Below are 17,236 nucleotides of genomic sequence, written 5' to 3'. Positions count from 1 at the left end.
CAGGCGTGGTCTCACCAAGACCCTGTACAACTGCAGTAGAACCTCCCTGTTCCTATACTCAAATCCTTTTGCTATGAATGTTAACATACCATTCGCTTTCTTCACTGCCTGCTGCACCTGCATGCCTACTTTCAATGGCTGGTGTACCATGACACCCAGGTCTCGTTGCATCTCTACTAAATGACACCCAGGTCTCGTTGCAAAAATACTAATGTTTACTTATTAATGCAACGAAGACCAAGACTTTTCACCAGCGATAAAGCAGACATCGTGCTTCAAATAATGATCTACACCTGCTTCCTTTCAAATGGAAAGGGAGGTAATTTCAGTCCATCAAATCTCTGCAATACCATTCCTTACTGACTGCAAGATGAATAAGGGCTGGCCGAGTTGAGCACAACCCAATATATTGTCAGAATAGGTCTAATGCCTGAAACCTCACCATTAACGCAGCATTGAATTTCATGGAACGGCTAACAAGAAAAATACGTACTAATTTTGTTTGAAAACCAATTAAGTTTTGTTCTATACCCTGCAAATATCTTTTTTTTAACCTGGAAACCAAACTCTTTGATGCCAAAAAATATCACACCTCACATTTTAATTCTTGGAGATTAAAAAAAATAAAATAACTCAATTTAATAAATAATTTAAACCTCATCTTTGTTCCCTATTTATCTTCTGTGGAAGATTTAAAATTCAACTAACTACCACTACTGGGACTTCATTGTTTAGAATATTTTTTGAGCCTAAATTCACTGGTTGTGAAAGGCAAAGTTATTTTTTTGCTTGAGAAAACTAAATTGGAGGAAGGCAACGTACAGGGTTTTGAAATTATATGTGATAAGTGCAGAATTAGGCAATTGGGTCCATCAAGTCCACTCCACCATTTAATCATGGCTGATCTATTTTTCCCTGCCAACACCATTCTCCGGCCATCTCCCCATAACACATGACACCCATACTAATCAAACTGTTTGATGCCAACAATTTACATTTAAGAGTACCTCACATTTTAATTCTTGGAGATTAAAAAAAAATAGATGCAAATGAATAACATCTTATCAATTAACTTTATAGAAGAGGACCAAGTCCAAACTGTATGCCTTAATTAACATTGAAGGCTAATAAAAACAATATTTTGTGAGATGGTGGACATATGAAATACATTTTCAGAAATTTGCAGTCTAGCAGAAAGGCAACCCCACAGAACGCTCAACGTGGATTCCCCATCAATGCAACACCCTTGCTATTTTAATTTTAATTTGCCTTTCATATTGAAATTACAGTTTCAAGCAAGTTGCATCAAACTGCTGCAAAGAAGAATTAAAGTATCCAACATGAACCTAAGCTTGGAGTTGGACACAATTGGACCTATTGTCCTAACACAGTCTTCCCCATTACCAACTGGGATTTTGTGACAAATTTGAGAGAAATGTTATGTAGACTGGTTAAACAAATGCAAAATTATCGCTGCCAGTCAGCATCCTAGTGTCCGCTCTCAAGACACCAAGATCTGCTCTGCTTCACTGGTAGTTTCCTCATTTTAGATGAAGCACAATGATCGTGGTGGTGATGGAGCGATCCTGAGGTCATCTCATTCATTCCAGATCCCACGAGGACACAAGCATCAGGTGAAACATGAGCAAGGAAACGTTCTGCAGATTAACATTAACAGATTAACATCATCTTTCAGGTGATGAATCTGTACAGCTTCACGTTGAACACCAGTTAGAAGAAACAATCACAACAGCAAAAGCAGAACGTACACTTCAGGGGGAGGTTCTGCAATATTCGTCAATGGTTGGTAGCTCTATAATAATAATAATAATAATAATAATAATAATAATATACTTTATTTCGGACTCAAGGTCCAGACAAGGGGCAACATTACATAAAAACGCATTGCATATTAAAAAATATCATAAAGTCCATATAAAATCCTAGTATATCACTTATAAAAGCATCATAAATTATATATTACAAAAAAAACACAATACATGAATTAAAATCCAGAATAAAAGAAAGATCAATGTCCTACAACGAGACAATGATACCAGTGTCTCCACAACTGGGATTCATAGCGTGTAGTGCTAAACCTTATGTTTGACAAGGCCACAATAATTACATTTTTAGAGTCATTTATCCTGCAGATGAATTTATACATATGATTTCTTAGGATAGCTTCTAAGGTACTGACTCCTGCAGCCACAAACATATTACTGGCACTACACCATCTAGGTTTCCTTTGCAGTGTTCTCATGGCATCATTATATGCCACCTTTCGTCTCTGCATACTTGTCTTTCCATAGTTTGACCACAGGTGCGCAGTATAGAGTGGTGTGCAGTATGCTCTAAATAGCGACATCTTCACCACATCTGCACACGCACCAAATTTACGCAAGAGAATATTCGCCTGTACATACAGCATGCGTCGTTGCCTATAAATATCCTCATCATCTGTCATTTGTTCTGTTCTATGACTAACCAAGCAATTTAACCATGAAATAAACAGTTGCTAAACTAGGCTCACTCTAGGTTGCAACAAAAACTGACAGAACAGAATCAGCTACTTACTGTAATCTCGTTCTCACTAATCTATTTGGTGTACAACACTTGTTCATGATCGAAGATGGACACAAAATGCTGGAATAACTCAGCGGTCAGGCAGCATTTCTGGATAGAAGGAATGGTTGACGTTTTGGTTCGAGTTGAGTTACTCCAGCTTTTTGTGTCCATCTTCGGTTTAAACCAGCATCTGCAGTTCCTTGCAACACATGATCACCGCACAACCTGACCCTTCACACTGACCCTTCCAGAGATGCTGCCTGTCCCTCTGAGTTACTCCAGTATTTTGTGTCAATAGACAATAGGTGCAGGAGTAGGCCATTTGGCCCTTCGAGCCAGCACCGCCATTCAATGTGATCATGGCTGATCATCCCCAATCAGTACCCCGTTCCTGCCTTCTCCCCATATCCCCTGACTCCACTATTTTTTAAGAGCCCTATCTAGCTCTCTCTTGAAAGCATCCAGAGAACCTGCCTCCACCGCCCTCTGAGGCAGAGAATTCCACAGACTCACCACTCTCTGTGAGAAAAAGTGTTTCCATGTCTCCGTTCTATCCATGGGTCTATCTATCATACCACATATGCTGATTCAGTCTTTGCAACAAAAAGATTTCTCCACTATCCATCAATAAACTGTTCACATTCACTCAGCAGATTGAACTATTAAACAATGGTACCATAAGATGTACCAGAGGAAGTTAAAATCTTTTAAAGAAACCAAGTAATTCAATTTAGATCATCATATTAATCCAGTGAACGAAGAGGCCAACTGAATATTGGAGCTTAGTTGCTAAGCAATTTCTTGTTAACTTACTTTCTCTTTTCTCCCTCAAATCTGTACAGTTGCCTGCGAAGACCTCCATTTCGAAACCCCCGAATATGCGCAGCAGGAGCTCCGATCGTAACCACATCATACACACCATCTAATAAAGAGCAAACACACAGACACCTTACAACTCTTCAATGAAAGCATTGAAAGAAAAAAAAACAATTGTTTCGCTATTAGACTATGGATCTGGACATAATGACGAATTTTTCAATTCGGAAAACAACAGTTATGTATAAGTAAGACTAATGCACAAAAATCAGCACGTCAGTGTCAAACTTTCCACGGCACTTCAACAAAGAACTACAAAACAAACCATGTAAGGAGGTACAAATCAGCAGCCAACCAAATTTCATTTTGTGAACACAAACTTGTTAAAAAGGCGAGGCAAACAATTGGGCAGCAGCCACCTTACAGCCGCATCGAGGGGACTCACTGTGGAGTAGACGTGCATTCAGTGTTATTCGCAGCTCAGAGAGACGTGACCCTCTCGCTTCCTGGGTCTGGCAGAGACTGAGTGAGGGACTACACGTCTGGGTTTTATAGTCCCTCCCCCCGCCGCCAGCGGGGTCAGCAGAGAGAATGGGGATTTTTTAAAAAACATTAATATCTCTCTGATTTTTCATAAATGGGAAAAATCCTCCGGACCCAGAAAGTGGGGGGGGGGGGGGGGGGGGGGCTCTAAGCAAGGTGGCCAAAAATGATGGCCGTAGGTGGCGACGTTCTCTCGGAAATTACATCACAGCGAGCCAAAAGCGGTCAAGGTCAACTTTTAGTAATATAGATACTACAAAACTTATGATTGTAACGATTAAAATCAGAGTTGAGTTAAGACTAGAATAGGAGGCACAGCAGAGATCTTGGAAGCTGCAGAACTGGAGCAGAGTACAGAGATAAGGACTGGTGAGACAATTAAAATATTTCAAAATGAGGGCAAGAACTTTAAAACTGTGTATCGATGTGGATCAGCAATGATGGGTGAATGGGACATGGTGCTAATGGGAAGCTTAGAGAGCACTGGAGTAACCAAGTCACACAGACATGAAAGGAGCGCCACGGCAGTCATGAAGTGAAAGATAAATGGAATCAAGCAGTGAACAGATATATAAATAGCTGCTCCTAGTAATACTATATGGGCTGAAGACCAGGGTCAACTACAGTATCAAAGCTGCAATTTGTCTGGTTCAGTTTCAGACGGATAATATCAGGGGGCATGAAATCTATGGCCGGAGAATAAAATTGAGAAAAATTGCAGAATTAGTAATAATTTGCCACTATCCTGTAACCAACTTGACACAATATGTGTGATTTCTTATTCAAGAAGTAGAGGATTATCCCTTAAATAACCCACGAAGAATCACAGCTCTGGCTCCTGCATTTATAAATTTGTTAATTGATAAAAGTAACAGTGAACATGCAGTTTCAAAGGAAGAATAATCTATGCAAGATATGACCTTCAGAAAGGACACATGTGGAAGTTCAAATAATTTTCAATTGCAAAAGTAAAAATCCAATTGTCCGCTATCCAATTATTCAAAGTCTCAATGGTTTGGCATCCAGCGTGTGTGTGTGTGTGATCGACTGCTCGGAAAAACAACGCCCTGATTATTAAACATTTTTACATATTCCTGTAGAGATTTATCCGGTGAAGTCAAAAATCGGCTTGACTGAAAATTTCGAACTTTATTTCTTGAGTTATTAATCAAAACGTTCAAAATAATCAAATAACTTAGAAAATGAAACCGCTTTGGCTGATAACGTGATGACGTCACAATGGCTACACGTTGTGTTCACGCGCTGCGAGTCAAGTCGCCCGACCGTGCTGCTCGCAAGACCTTTGAAAAAACCACGCTGTCTTGCTCGCGCTGCGAGTGACGTCACCCCCCTCGGGGGCGTTTTGCAGCCGGGAGCGAGGGATTATTGCGTTCGGGAACCAGCCCTCACCTCTGACGACGTACCCCCCAACCCCTCAAACTCTACCCCCCTCCCTCTCTCCTCCCGCTTCCTCTCTGCCCCCCTCATGCTCCCTCTCGCCCCCCCTCTCTCCCCACCCCTCCTCCTCCCTCTCTGTCCCTCTCTCTCTCTCTCTCTCTATGCCCCTCCCTCTCTAGCCGCGCCTGCGAGTTGGGGGCTAAGCGTGAGTGGATAGGGAGGGGGATGGGGTGTAAGGAGTGAATTAATAATATTAATATATCAATGGGGGGGAGAGGAGTGCGTGGCTGTGTGGCTGTGTGTGTGTGTGTGTGTGTGTGTGTGGCTGTGTGTGTGTGTGTGTGTGTGTGTGTGTGTGTGGCTGTGTGTGTGTGTGTGTGTGTGTGTGTGTGTGTGTGTGGATGTGTGTGTTGTGTGTGTGTGTGTGTGTGTGTGTGTGTGTGTGTGGCTGTGTGTGTGTGTGTGTGTGTGTGTGTGTGTGTGTGTGTGTGTGTGTGGCTGTGTGTGTGTGTGTGTGTGTGTGTGTGTGTGTGTGTGTGTGTGTGTGTGTGTGTGTGTGTGTGTGTGTGGCTGTGTGTGTGTGTGTGTGTGTGTGTGTGTGTGTGTGTGTGGCTGTGTGTGTGTGTGTGTGTCTGTGTGTGTGTGTGTGTGTCTGTTTGTGTGTGTGTGTGTGTGTGTGTGTGTGTGTGTGGCTGTGTGTGTGTGTGTGTGTGTGTGGCTGTGTGTGTGTGTGTGTGGCTGTGTGTGTGTGTGTGGCTGTGTGTGTGTGTGTGTGTGTGTGTGTGTGTGTGTGTGTGAGTGTGTGTGTGTGTGTGTGTGTGTGTGTGTGTGTGTGTGTGTGTGTGTGTGTGTGTGTGTGTGTGTGGCTGTGTGTGTGTGTGTGTGTGTGTGTGTGTGTGTGTGTGTGTACGCTGTGTGTGTGTGCGTGTGTGTGTGTGTGCGTGTGTGTGTGTGTGTGTGTGTGTGTGTGTGTGTGTGTGTGTGTGTGTGTGTGTGTGGCTGTGTGTGTGTGTGTGTGTGTGGCTGTGTGTGTGTGTGTGGCTGTGTGTGTGTGTGTGTGTGTGTGTGTGACTGTCTGTGTGCATGTGTGTGTGTGTGGCTGTGTGTGTGTGTGTGTGTGTGTGTGTGTGTGTGTGTGATGCCGCAGGCTGCCCCCTCCCCCACACAACCACATGTTGAAGGGCCGGGACACAATGAGTCCCACTTGGCCCAGTGTTCTATAAACTTGTAACTGATTTCACTCCATGAAAATATGGCACCTTTTCATTCTTCATTTCTTTTCCAAAAATGCTTTGCCAAACATTTATATAACGTAAACTGCACATTCCTGCCTGGTCTTAAAAGTTGCAATCTCATAAGTGATAGGCCATTCTAGTCTACTCCGCCATTCAATCATGGTCAATTATCTCTCCCTCCTATCCCCATTCTCCTGCCTTGTCCCCATAACCCCTTACTCCTATACTAATCTCTTTCATTCTCCATCTGCATTTAAAAACAAACTGCGGGAGAAACTCAGTGGAAAAGCATCTGTGGAGGGAAAATGACAGTTGACATTTTTGGTCAAGACCCTTCCTTGGGACTGAAAGAATGGAAAACAGTAAAGGGCCTGTCCCACTTACGTGTCCTTGGGGCGCAAATTACGTGTGGCTGTGTGTGTGTGTGTGTGTGTGTGTGTGTGTGTGTGTGTGTGTGTGTGTGTGTGTGTGTGTGTGTGTGTGTGTGTGTGTGTGTGTGTGTGTGTGTGTGTGTGTGTGTGTGTGTGTGTGTGTGTGTGTGTGTGTGTGTGTGTGTGGGCTGTGTGTGGGGGTGTGCGTGTGTGTGTGCGTGTGTGTGTGTGTGTCTGTGTGTGTGTGTGTGTGTGTGTGGCTGTGTGTGTGTGTGTGTGTGTGTGTGTGTGTGTGTGTGGCTGTGTGTGTGTGTGTGTGTGTGTGTCTGTGTGTGTGTGTGTGTCTGTGTGTGTGTGTGTGTGTGTGTGTGTGTGTGTGTGTGTGTGTGTGTGGCTGTGTGTGTGTGTGTGTGTGTGTGTGGCTGTGTGTGTGTGTGTGTGGCTGTGTGTGTGTGTATGGTGTGTGTGTGTGTGGCTGTGTGTGTGTGTGGCTGTGTGTGTGTGTGTGTGTGTGTGTGTGTGTGTGTGTGTGTGTGTGTGTGTGTGTGTGTGTGTGTGTGGCTGTGTGTGTGTGTGTGTGTGTGTGTGTGTGTGTGTGTGTGTGTGTGGCTGTGTGTGTGTGTGCGTGTGTGTGTGTGTGCGTGTGTGCATGTGTGTCTGTGTGAGTGTGAGTGTGTGTGTGTGTGTGTGTGTGTGTGGCTGTGTGTGTGTGTGTGTGTGGCTGTGTGTGTGTGTGTGGCTGTGTGTGTGTGTGTGTGTGTGTGTGTGTGTGTGTGTGATGCCGCAGGCTGCCCCCTCCCCCACACAACCGCATGTTGAAGGGACCGGACACAATGAGTCCCACTTGGCCCAGTGTTCTATAAACTTGTAACTGATTTCACTCCATGAAAATATGGCACCTTTTCATTCTTCATTTCTTTTCCAAAAATGCTTTGCCAAACATTTATATAACGTAAACTGCACATTCCTGCCTGGTCTTAAAAGTTGCAATCTCATAAGTGATAGGCCATTCTAGTCTACTCCGCCATTCAATCATGGTCAATTATCTCTCCCTCCTATCCCCATTCTCCTGCCTTGTCCCCATAACCCCTTACTCCTATACTAATCTCTTTCATTCTCCATCTGCATTTAAAAACAAACTGCGGGAGAAACTCAGTGGAAAAGCATCTGTGGAGGGAAAATGACAGTTGACATTTTTGGTCAAGACCCTTCCTTGGGACTGAAAGAATGGAAAACAGTAAAGGGCCTGTCCCACTTACGTGTCCTTGGGGCGCAAATTACGCGACCTCGTGGTTGCGCGAGGTGCACGGGCATCGTATGGCCGCGCGGGGCCGGTCCCACTGAGAAGTGCGGAGGGGTATGTAGTTGTGCGCGACATCACGCGGGGCTCTGAAATTGTTGTAGTGAACGAAATCTTCGCGCGCCAACGGCCTGTCACGGAACTGACGGCCAAAGTGGGACAGGCCCAAGACCCTGGCACGACGCAACGTCTCACCTCCAACAGCAGCAGAAGCAGGCAAACGAACTCGGCCTGGGGCTCACGGCCGTTGCGGTCCGGATCCGCCCCCACTTCTACTCCCAGAGCGGGGCCAAGAAAATTGAAGATGGACACAAAATGCTGGAGTAACTCAGCGGGACCGGCAGCATCTCTGGAGAGAAGCAATGGGTGACGTTTCAGGTCAAGACCCTTCTTTTCAGACTGAAGAAGAGTCTCGACATGAAACATCACCCATTGCTTCTCTCCAGAGATGCTGCCGGTCCCACTGAGTTACTCCGGCATTTTGTGTCCATCTTCAAATGACGTCACTCGCTCCAGACGGCCGTGCGGTCGAATGAAATTGCGTGGGACCTTCACGGCTCAACGCGACCACGAGGTTGCGTAATTTGCGTGCCAAGGACACGTAAGTGGGACAGGCCCTTTAGGCAGGATAATGAGGTGAGGGAGGTGGTGGCAAGAGCTGGCATGCAATAGGTGGATTCAGGTGAGGAGGGGTGGATTGGCTGATGGAGTCAGATGGGTGAAGACAATGACAGACCAAATAAAGGAGGCGATGAGAGCAGATGGGGCTATAGGGGAGGGGTGGGGGGGGGGGGGAATCTCACATGATGAGTGCTTTGGTGATGGGCAGATGGATTGGGTGAAGAATTGGCTGAGAGGAGGCAGGACGTTGGTGGAGACAAAGTATAGGTGTGAGAGTATCTGGGTGGATAGAGGGACCATGGGGGGAGGTGGCTACCTGAATTTAGAGAATTCAATGATCATGCTGTCGGGTTATAAACAACCAAGGTGGAATATGAGGTGCTGCTCCTCTATTTTGTGTTCAATCTCACCCTGGCAACGAAGGAACCGAAAGACAGACATGGATTGGGGAGGGGATCTGAAATGACATCTAAACCAGGAGCTAGCTCCAGGTGGACACTCCACTGATTAGTAGATATATCATTGTAAATGTTGCTCTCCAAAACTCCACAGCTACTCTTCACAAGAGTTTTTTTTAATAAAAACACTGCTGTTCATCGATTTATACTGCACTCTGGAGTCAAATAAAACTGTGATATGGCTAAATAATCTTTTCCATTTTAAGCTCGGCTATGCGACGAATTTTTCAGCTGTCATCCCTTTGATAAAGTATTGCTTTTGCTGCTCCCAATGGATTATTCCCCTCTATCTCCCTGCTAGAATTGTAGCAGTTAGCTAGGTGGAAGAACAATAACAGGCACCTCCTCCATCAACCCTGGATTCATTGTTAATAATGGAAGATTCAAGATAAAAAGTCAATTAGTTAAAAACTCTCCATACTTTATAAACATGGGATTATCCTGTTGAAATTAAGTGAGGTTTAATGGGTTTTTAAGGATAAATCACCCACGAAGGCTGGAGCCGTTCTTGACAATAAGAGTTAGAGATATATTAATTATTGTACAAGATGACTAATCAGCATAAGAGCTTCAACCTTTTTGTTGAACTTATCTATTAGGTGGTGGTGTTTAACATCCGAAAGCAAATTTGCCAATGGGCTGGAAACGATTAGCTTTTATCTGCATTGTGCAGCATTGTGTGGCTCATGCAAACTGTATGGGAATTAGACTCAGGTCGAGTCAACAAATTAAACGTGCAAACAAGATGGCAATAGGGAGGAGTGACATTATAGAAGATCACGTCCATTTACTTTCCAGATTCACTGCAGTACTAAACAAAATCCAAGGCAAATAAATCAAATCTGTAGCATCTTCATGACTGAAAGATAAATCTGATGGATGATAACAGTTTATGAAAAGCAATTTTGGGAAAACCAGAAGGGGATTTCACTGCACTAACATAGTAATATCAAAAACACAGTAATATTTCAGCCTGAAATGGTTAAAGTACTGTATGTCCGGCAAAACAGGAACCAGAACTCTCCATATGATAAAAGGTTATTTTTAATAATGTTGACTTGTAGCCAAAATAATCATGCTATTTTTAAAAATGGTATTACTTATGAATTAAAAGCCAATATGTGTGGTGCCCTAAGTAGACAAAAGTGCTGGAGAAACTCAGCGGGTGCAGCAGCATCTATGGAGCGAAGGAAATAGGCAACGTTTCGGGCAGAAACTCTTCTTCAGACTGATGAGGGGCTGGGGGGGGGGAGAAGGAAGGAAAAAGGAGGAGGAGGAGCCCGAGGGCGGGGGGGATGGAGGAGAAATGCATTTCGTTGTCTCTGTACTATACACTGACAATGACAATTAAAATTGAATCTGAATCTGAATCTGAGACAGCTCGAGGGTTAAGGAAGGGGAGGAGACAGCAAGGGCTAGCAAAATTGGGAGAATTCAACATTCATGCCATCAGGATGCAAGCTGCCCAGGCGGAATATGTCATTTCAATGTAGTTTTTATTTTATTTGTTTTGACGGGGTATGTGTGTGTGGGGCGGGGTGGGGGGAAACTTTAAATTCTTTCCCCTGCACGGGAGCCCCGACCTTTTCTTTGTCGGGTCTCCGTTGTCGCTGGGGCTGCAACGTGGAGCAGCGTCCGGCAGGAACAACCTGGGGCTCCAGTCGCGGAGCTGCGGACTTACCCACCATCACGGAGCTGGCCGAGTCCGGAGCGGGTGGAGCGGTGGTGGCGCGCTACTGTGACCCGACCCCTGGAGATTCGGAGGCTCCAACCGCAGGTCCGGTGGACAGTGACACCGGGAGCCCGCGGGTCCCTGCTGGGAGACCGCTTTTCGGGGCTTCCACAACAGCGACTTCTCCCGCCCGAGTTGCAGGGTTGAAGATTACCTGGAGCGGGGCCTTACATCACCGCCCGGCGCAGCTTCAACAGCTGCGGGACTTTGCTAATGCCCACCAGGGGCTCCAACAACAAGACCCGGAGCGTGGCCTTGCATCGCCCAGCATGGCATTAATGGCCGCGGGACAATTGCCATCGCCTGCCGGGGGCTTTGACTCTGACATCCGGAGGGAATGGGGAGTGCAGGGGAGAGAAAAGCTTTTGCCTTCCATCACAGCGAGGAGGAGATGCGCTGTGATGGATGTCTGTGTAAATTGTGTTGTGTCTTGGGTCTTTTTCTTGTGTGTATGACTGCAGAAACAACATTTCATTTGGACCTCAACGAGGTTCAAATGACAAATAAATTGTATTGTATTGTATTGTTATTGTATTTCCTTCAGAGTCTGAAGAAGGGTTTTGGTCCTATTTCCTTCGCTCCATAGATGCTGCTGCACCCGCTGAGTTTCTCCAGCACTTTTGTCTACCTTCGATTTTCCAGCATCTGCAGTTCCTTCTTAAACATGTGTGGTGCCCTAATGTGATAGTAACTACATTAACTAAATGAAATACCACAACTGCCTTCAAACTATATTTCTCTGTGCACCTGAACAGAAAAGGTGCATCTTAGAAATAGATCTTGCATTGATAGACCCACGCCCAGCCTAAGGCAAAGGTAATAATGAAACTGTTAGTCCCTATTCCCTTGATCAATAATGTGGTGCAAACATTCACTGCCCTTGGATAATCAATCATGGATTTCTTTGCATTGCGAATCCAGAGCTGTTGAGTGTCAATTATTTGGAATGATATTCATTGAGCACATGGTCTATGGTGACAAATCAGAATGGGTCTGCAAGAATCAAAGTTTTCTTTTATCTGTTAGTAATTTTTTGAGATCTGAATGTTATTGCCAAATTGGCCCCACTAATCTAATTTCAAATGGATAACATGTTACAGTGAAAAGTTGCTCAACTTCATATTGATCCTGTGGCAGTATTTAAAGAACATTAGGACTGTTTACCCTTTGGCCAAACCAACATTTCTCACTGAGCAATATTACTGAAAAATACCGTTTGTTTGTTATTATTTGTGGGGATTTGATGGCAAGGGGATTTAGATTAGAACTGTGGACAGAGATAACATTTTTTAATATATTTTGCACAAACCACCAGATTGGGGAATGATCCAGAATGAAAATATCGACAAACACAAAAGGTCCAATCTATGGTGCAGAACACACCACTTGACAAATCTGGACAAGATTGAGTGAGGCAGATGCATGGTTCTTGGTTGGTCTTGGACAATCATTTCTGTGCTATACAACGGTGCTAGTTGTACAGCATTAAAAATGGGCCCTTCAGCCATCACATCAAGGCTGACTTTTTTTTTTGCTCAATTCTAATAAACCCATTTGCTTGTATTAACCCATATCCTTCTGTGCCTTGGTTATGTAAGTGTCTATCTAAATGCCTCATTAACATAGTAAATGCATTTGATTCAACCATCTCATCCGGCAGCATGTTCCACAGAGGTAATCACATGTGAATAATAGACAATAGGTGCAGGAGTAGGCCATTTGGTCCTTCGAGCCAGCACCGCCATTCAATGTGATCATGGCTGATCATCCCCAATCAGTACCCCGTTCCTGCCTTCTACCCATACCCCCTGACTCCACTATTTTTAAGAGCCCTATCTAGCTCCCTCTTGAAAGCATCCAGAGAACCTGCCTCCACCGCCCTCTGAGGCAGAGAATTCCACAGACTCACCACTCTCTGTGAGAAAAAGTGTTTCCTCGTCTCCGTTCTAAATGGCTTACTCCTTATTCTTAAACTGTGTGGCCCCTGGTTCTGGACTCCCCCAACATCGGGAACATGTTTCCTGCCTCTAGCGTGGCCAAGCCCTTATCAATCTTATATGTTTCAATGAGATCTCCTCTCATCCTTCTAAACTCCAGAGTGTACAAGCCCAGCTGCTCCATTCTCTCAGCATATGGCAGTCCCGCCATCCCGGGAATTAACCTTGTAGACCTACGCTGCACTCCCTCAATAGCAAGAATGTCCTTCCTCAAATTAGGGGACCAAAAGCAGTCCTTATATACTTCGCTTCAAGGCCTAGTGTTCTGGTTGCACTGGACTGATGGAGTTGGCCTGGTACAGCACGTTGCTCTGTGTAGATCCTGCAGACCGTGCACCATTCACTCCCTCACCCAGCTGGTGGGTGGGTCTCCCCTGACCACCTCTGTCAGCACCACCACTCAAGGCCACAGGAGGTTGGGAATGGCCCCAACAACTCTCACCAACTTTGACAGATGAGCAGGAGAGAGATTTTTATCGGAATGCATCACCGCATGGTTTGGGAACAGCTCCATCCAAGACCAGCACACAAACCAACCTCTCTTCCATTGTCTCCATCTACACTTCACACTGCTGCAGCAAGGCCACTAGCATAATCAAGGACTAGTCTCACTGCCTCAACTCTGCTCTCCCATCAGCCAAGAGGTAGAGAAGTGTGAAAACACACACCTCCAGATTCAGGGACTGTTTCTTCCCAGCTGGCATCAGGCAACTAAACCATCCAACAACAATAGGCTGTGGGCCGAGGAGCTTTATTCTGCAGTTTTGTGACCCAAGTCACCAAACTACATGAAATTTTCACATATTGTGTAACAATATTTATATAAATCACCCCTGAAACTCGATATGAAGAAGACTTGCACATTTTTATTAAATTAGAGAAAAAACGGAAAAACGTCGGGAATTCTTTAGTCCAATCAAAGCACGTTTAACATTGAGTTGTCTGCCAGTTGGCCAATCACGCGCTTTGTTTCAGGCTAGCACACAAAATGGCTGAGGGGGCTTCACAGATGCCTGTTTTGCTGGAGATTCCGATGTGTTGCTCTGTGGAATAAATGTCGTGGAAACTTGCAGCAGGTTCATTGTATTTAGTGGGAAAATCATTAAAAAGGCTGAAGAAAATGCTGCAAAGTGGATTAAAGTGCAAGAAAGCCTTCAGTCCCTGCTGATGTGCTGGAACACAAAGAAGGCCCCCGTGAATCAACTCTAACTGAAAGGTAAGATTAAAGTCTGAATTTATGAAAATCTATCTGTATGGACTTTAATTAATTTAATATAATGTGAATAAATTCATTCATTCATCATTCATTCCTTATTCATTCACTCACTCACTCACTTACTCATACATTCATTCATTCATTCATTCATTCATGAAATTGAGGGCCTAAACTATAACATAGTCAATTAAACATTGCCACTAATGCCGGCTTGTTGTAGAGTAATAAGTCTTTAACAACTAATCTCGGAGCTGCCTGCGAAAACTTACCAGGAAAAAGTGCTCTGATCGCGGGGCCTATGTACTCGCGGTAAATAGCGATCGATATCCCTCCGTTTTTCTCCCGTTATCGGGGTCTGAAAACGACCGCTATAGACGGCACTATGTACAGCCTCCTCCCCAAACGGAGATGATCCGCGGCTCCGCGATCGCGAATCGGCCGCTTATTAATTGAGACCGCGGCTTCACTTTACCGCGAGTACCTAGGCCCAGCGGTCGGAGCACTTTTTCCCGGTAAATTTTCGCAGACAGCTCAGAGATTAGCTGTAAAAGACTTATTACTCTATGACACGCTGGCATTAGTGACAATGTTTAATTGACTGTGTTATAGTTTAGGCCCTCAATTTCATGAATGAATGAATGTATGACTGAATGTATGAATGCATGAATGAATGAATGATTGTGTGAATGCATGAATGAATGAATGAATGAATGAATGTATGAGTGAGTGAGTGAGTGAGTGAGTGAGTGAGTGAGTGAGTGAGTGAGTGAGTGAAGTGAGTGAATGAATGAGGAATGAATGAATGAATGAATTTATTCACATTATAAAGGGTGCAATTAAATTAATTAAAGTCCATACAGATAGATTTTCATAAATTCAGACTTTAGTCCTACCTTTCAGTTGATTCATGGGGGCCTTCTTTGTGTTCCAGCACATCAGCAGGGACTGAAGGCTTTCTTGCACTTTAATCCCATGCAGCACTTTCTTCAGCCTTTTTAATGTTTTTCCCACTAAATACAATAAACCTGCTGCAAGTTTCCACGACATTTATTCCACAGAACAACACATCGGAATCTCCAGTAAAACAGGCATCTGTGAAGCCCCCTCAGTCATTTTGTGTGCTAGCCTGAAACAAAGCGCGTGATTGGCCAACTGGCAGACAACTCAATGTTAAATGTGCTTTGATTGGACTAAAAAATTCCCGACATTTTTCCGGTTTTTCTCTAATTTAATTAAAACGTGCAAGTCTTCTTCATATCGAGTTTCAGGGGTGATTTATATACATTTTTTTACACAATATGTGAAAATTTCATGTAGTTTGGTGACTTGTGTCACAAAATCCTATTTCTAGACACATTTTTGATGCTCGGCCCACAGCCTACAACTAGAGGGCGGTCCTGAGCTACCATCTACCTCATTGGAGACGCTCGAACTATATTTAAGCAGACTTTGCTAGACCTTATCTTGCAGTGTACATTATTCCCTTTATCCTGTATCTGTACATTGTGGACAGTTTGATTGTAATCATGTATAGTCTTTCCACTGAATGGATAGCACGCAACAATAAGCTTCTCACTGTACCTCAGTACACGTGACAATAAGTTAAACCTGTCGCTGCCATCAGATGCTCCTCCACTTTCATGTGCAGAGGATGGTATGTCCTGCTTCCTGAGTCGATTGTGGAACTTCAGATATTTTTCAAGGGCATCAGAGTCGACCCTACCCATACTGTTGTATCATGAAGATACAATAACACAGTCAATTAAACATTGTCACTAATGCCAGCCTGTTGTAGAGTAATAAGTCTTTAACAACTAATCTCGGAGCTGCCTGCGAAAACTTACCGGGAAAAAGTGCTCCGATCGCCCATCTACAAGGTTCCTGCACAACAAGGAAAATAAGCCCAACTACAAGAAGGGGGTCACTAAGTCAGAAAGGATGCGGAAGAGATTCACCAGGGTGTTACCTGCGTTTGCTGGATTGTATTATAGGGAGAGGTGGCATCAGCTGGGACTTCTCTCTTTGTAACGCAGGAGGCCATGGGGTGACCTTATTGAGGTGTATAAGATCATGAGCAGCGTAAATAAAGTCAATGCTCACAGCCTTTTCCTAAGGTAAGGGATTCTCATGCCAGAGGGCAATGGTGTAAGGTGTAAAGTCCCACTTAGGCAACTTTTTAGGCCACATGGCCGCCACATGTTTGCGGGTGGTTGCCGGGGAGTTGCTGGGTGGTTGCCGGGGGGTTGCCGGGTGGTTGCCGGGGGGTTGCCGGGGAGTTGCCGGGTGGTTGCCGGGGGGTTGCCGGTGGGTTGCCGGGGGGTTGTCGGGTGGTTGCCGGGTGGTTGCCGGGTGGTTGCCGGGTGGTTGCCGGGGAGTTGCCGGGTGGTTGCCGGGGAGTTGCCTTCATGGTCTTGAGGAGCTCCCACATTCTGGGAACTAGTCGCTGGGCTCATTATGGTCGGCGCAAATATTTCAACACATTGAAAAATTATCGGCGAGCAAAATGAAGCCGCTATGGAGAGTAGCGAGAATTCTCGTGCCGTAGGTGCAGTGGTAGTTGGTTGCCAGGAGGCCAAAGGTTCTCAGAGGTTCTCATAGCTTGTAGCCGGTGCTGATCGGTGAATCTCATTGGCTCATTGGAAAAAAAAACCGTAAGCAGTAGTTTTCAAAACAAAGGATAACCGACCGGTAATGTTAAATATCCGCCGAGCTTCACAGCCGTGTATCTCTGGCTTCTTCAAAGTTGTCTCCACTCCTTCTCCCCCCCTCTCCCCCCCTTTAAAGGACTTACATGACCATTCCCGTACACTGTGCTTTCACCGTCTTCATTACAGCGCCAACCTTCCTGTTCATCGTTGTGTGTATCTGTATCACATTGGCTTTGCACCGTGTGAATTTCACTCAGACAGCGCTCCCGCCACTTGCCCTGTCCCCCGCCTGAATGAAGAGGTACAGAAGTGTGAAGGCTGGTGAAGGAAGCG

The 17,236-nt window shown here is 44.9% G+C and overlaps 1 protein-coding gene across 1 annotated transcript in view; it reads right to left on the bottom strand.

Annotated features, from left to right (window-relative positions):
- inpp4b (inositol polyphosphate-4-phosphatase type II B) overlaps positions 1-17,236 on the bottom strand; it is a 613,166-nt gene that overhangs the window by 89,383 nt on the left and 506,547 nt on the right. Inside the window, 1 exon segment of the mRNA XM_055647772.1 lies at positions 3,382-3,490. Within this exon segment, the coding sequence (XP_055503747.1) occupies positions 3,382-3,490 (109 nt within the window).

Source organism: Leucoraja erinacea, chromosome 1, assembly GCF_028641065.1.
Source record: "Leucoraja erinacea ecotype New England chromosome 1, Leri_hhj_1, whole genome shotgun sequence".
Lineage (NCBI taxonomy): Eukaryota > Metazoa > Chordata > Chondrichthyes > Rajiformes > Rajidae > Leucoraja > Leucoraja erinaceus.
This window is presented reverse-complemented; position numbering and strand designations above follow the sequence as displayed.